General features: G+C 36.3%; 1 protein-coding gene across 1 annotated transcript; it reads left to right on the forward strand.

Moving 5' to 3' along the window:
* Window positions 1-1,051: 1,051 nt before the first annotated feature.
* Window positions 1,052-1,408, forward strand: CBG04526 (the record flags this gene model as incomplete). Its single annotated transcript, XM_002644106.1, has 2 exons — window positions 1,052-1,186; window positions 1,265-1,408. The coding sequence occupies 2 exons, from the start codon at window positions 1,052-1,054 to the stop codon at window positions 1,406-1,408; spliced, it is 279 nt and encodes a 92-aa protein (XP_002644152.1).
* Window positions 1,409-3,586: the final 2,178 nt, after the last annotated feature.

The following is a 3,586-nucleotide window of genomic DNA, read 5'->3' on the forward strand; positions in this document are numbered from 1 at the left end:
CATAGATTTTACATTTAGTACACAGTTTTTTTGATTCTCATTTGAAAAATTTTAGGTTGCATATAATTCATTGGATTCTAAAACACCAACTCATTTTTGTAGCATTCGCATTATTTTTGGTTTCAAATCAAAATTGAGAATTGAATCAAATTTTTAAATTGCGTTCAAATACTTTTTCAAATTTTTTCAAATTTATGAATTCCAACAGTCCAGCATTTTTCATCCTAACCAGTTTAGACTCCGCGACCCCGCAATTGTTCTCTGTCTCTTCCTGGAAATTGAATCCCATTTTTTCGTTCCTTGTTTTTTTCTCCATAATTTCTTTTCCTATTCCAAAATTTTTCGTTTTTTTTCCTTTTCCGAATTGCCGCCTAGAATAATTTACGTTTCCTCTCCTGGCGTCTAGAATGGCTTTTCTGTAGAACGCTGACACAAAACCGAAACAACATCCATTTAGTCCTCCACACCAATTTCCTCCAACACGTCTATATTCCAAGAAAGACAAGACAAAAGCCAGAATGGAAGAGTTATGGAACACTCCCCAGACGTATATGAAGTATGAGGTCAAAAAGATCTTCTTTCTTCAAAACCTCTTTCTCACCCCGGCAGAGAGAGAGAGAATGAGAGAGAGAGAGAGAGTTTCCCTGGTGAATTGAGCGGAAAATTGCGCACAATGCAGTAAGATAGGCAGAAGAAGATTTGTGGCGACCAACTGAAAGTATTACTCGATTCTTCTTCTTTTTTTTCGCTTTTTTATGTGCAACCGTTGCACTTCCCTTTTCACACTCCATGTTTAGTGAATCAGTGGGCACCTTCTATGCCCTTTGACATTTTCTTCGATTAGCAACTCTCCCAAAAGTAAAGAAAGACTAAAAACAAAGTTTGGGCGAGCCCCTCCTGCCCATTCTAATTGAATAGGTTCCGCCCATCAGCCCCCTTCCTCCCTTTTTTTTATTCCCCAAAAATTTCAATGCCGCCACACGATTAATTCGTTTTACTCTTCACTCTTCTTCTTTTTCTTCTTTCCATTTCAAATTTCCAGGCTTCTACCATGACTAACGCAATGGTTTCCAACATGCCCATTGACGAAGAGGATCATCACGAATTCTGTATGGATATGCTTCACGAGTCTCATAATGACAATTCGCTACCACTTATCACTACAACTCCGGATATGCCAGCAACTGTGAGTTTTCTCTCCGATGTTTTTTTTTTGAAAATTCAAATTAACGGTTCAAACCGGTTTGAAACTTTTCAATTCCAGATCCGAACCCAAGATCGTCCGGTTGTTCTTTATATGGCACCTGTCCACAAACAGGAGAACGAGAAAAAGTGTGCTTGTGGACAAGACGGGGACAACGGCGCTTCTGGAATCTCGAAGGGAATTCAGAAAGTCACCATTCAGTAAATGTTTGTATGATTCAATTGAAATTGCTTCTTTATTCCATTTTTCTATCAATGGTTTTTTGTCACTTATGTACAATGAAAATTTGCCTTGAATTATTAAAAAGTTATGGAAAAATAAGATAGATAGTCTGAAACAGATACGTATGAAAAAGTGTGTCAGGCTTGGCGTTTAAATATTATTCATACTTTATTCATTTGAAAAAAAACTGAAAATCGTCAACAAACGTCTCGATGTTGAAGAACTCTTAAAAATCTCATTCAACATAAGATTAAGTGGGATATTGAAAAACTTTACTCTGTAGCTTTTGCTGATTGAAGCTTTTTGATCGCTTTGTTTGAAAAATTACGGGTCTCATGATGCTACCAGAGGAGTTACACGGCTGCCAGGTCATTTCTTCTGAGTGAATGCTGAGAATAGTCATGTCAAAATTGGCAGCAGTTCGCGAATCCGAACGGAAAGTATATAGAAAATTAAAATCAAAAATTGGCAAGACTGTGAAAGTGGGAATTTCATAAGACGGATTACAATTTAGTATATATTAGGTTGGCTAAAAAATAATGGTTGTTTTTATGATCAATTGAATTTTTCATAAAAAAGGAAGTAGACAAGATTAACTCAAAAGCTATTCGCCATAATTATCAACTACTTGTAGCCAACATCCGCGCAAAGAATGGGGTCCGCTGTGAAAGAACCCCACTGAATGCGACCCAAAGTAGGCGACCACCCATTTTTCGGTCTCAACGCGGCTTTTGAAGTGTTTCTCGGCTAATGAGGGTCGCATTGATATGAATTACTGGAAATCTGAAAGTGCCAAATCAGGGCTACTTGGCGGATAAGGGATAACTTCGCAGCCCATTTTCTCGATTTTCTGCTGAGTGACTTTTGACACATGCGGCCGAGCATTATTAGGAATTTTGTCGTTGGTGTATTCACACCTTGACGTCTCAACGCTTGCTGCATTTGGCCCAATTATCATTGATAGAGTTCAGTAGTGGGCATTGATAGTCTCATAGGGGTCATTGAGATCAATTTGAGTATATGATTCTGAACATGATGAATTTTTGTTTTTACATCTTTTTCGTAGTTTTTTGAGGAAAACAAACACAATTGCAGACTATCGAAGGTGTTATTTCGGAGGGTCAACTGGGTAGAATTTCTGCCAAAAATTCGGGGTACGACTCATTTCATTTAGGGGTACAACGCTTGTGATTCGGGGGTGCAGTTTTTTTTTGAGGGAGTTTCTTCCTGAATTTCAGAGCTTGAAAATCTCAGAATTCTTAGAATTTCAGAACTTTGAAATTTCAGTATTTCGGAATCTGAGAATTTCGGAACTTCAAAGTCTGAGAATTTCAGAATGTTAGAATTTCAGAACTTCGAAATCGCAGAACTTCAGAATCTCAATATTTTTGAATTTTTAAAAATTACGACAGAAAGTTTTCACTTCTCATTGTCACATTGTTCTATTTGATTTTGTGTATATTTTTCACTCATCATGAAAAAATTGTGGAAATTGTTCTGTGCTGAAAGGCATTAGTTTTTTTTTTGAATTTTTGAGTCCCGAAAATTCAGGAAAGCATACAACGGAGAACTGTAAAACAATCTTGACAAGTTTTACAAACTCAGGATTTTAATGCTTAATTTACGTTTTAAAGCTCAGTCGATACTTTCCTCTACCAATTTTTCTCAATTGCTTTTCTTCTCAATTCTATTTCATTTTCTTCTGTTTCTCAATATTCCTTCGGTTTTTCCCAAGTTTCCCTTTTTTTCTCAATTTTTCGTTTTTTCCCAATTTTCCTCAATTTTTCTCAATTTTCGTGGTAATTGAATTTTTTCTTATTTTTTTCATAATTTTATAGATCATTGAATGAAGGAAACAATCACAATTTAGTGATTTACACACAAACATTCAAAAATCCCAAAAATTGGCCCAAAATGAGCCATTTTTTATCGAAAATTGTTCGCACAAGCAATGAAACATCGATTAATTACTACGACAATTTGAATAAAAACTACGGAAAACGAAGGAAAACGGAGAAAAATGGGATTTGCGAAAAGCTGTGAATTTTTCGAAATTTTCCCATGGAAGAGAAAACTCCCCACCTCGGCCACGGCCATGGATTGATGACGTCATCGCTGAAAATCTTTATTTTGGATTTTTCTCCGTTTTCCTTCGTTTTG

Source organism: Caenorhabditis briggsae (assembly GCF_000004555.2).
Source record: "Caenorhabditis briggsae complete genome, chrX, whole genome shotgun sequence".
NCBI classification, from domain to species: domain Eukaryota; kingdom Metazoa; phylum Nematoda; class Chromadorea; order Rhabditida; family Rhabditidae; genus Caenorhabditis; species Caenorhabditis briggsae.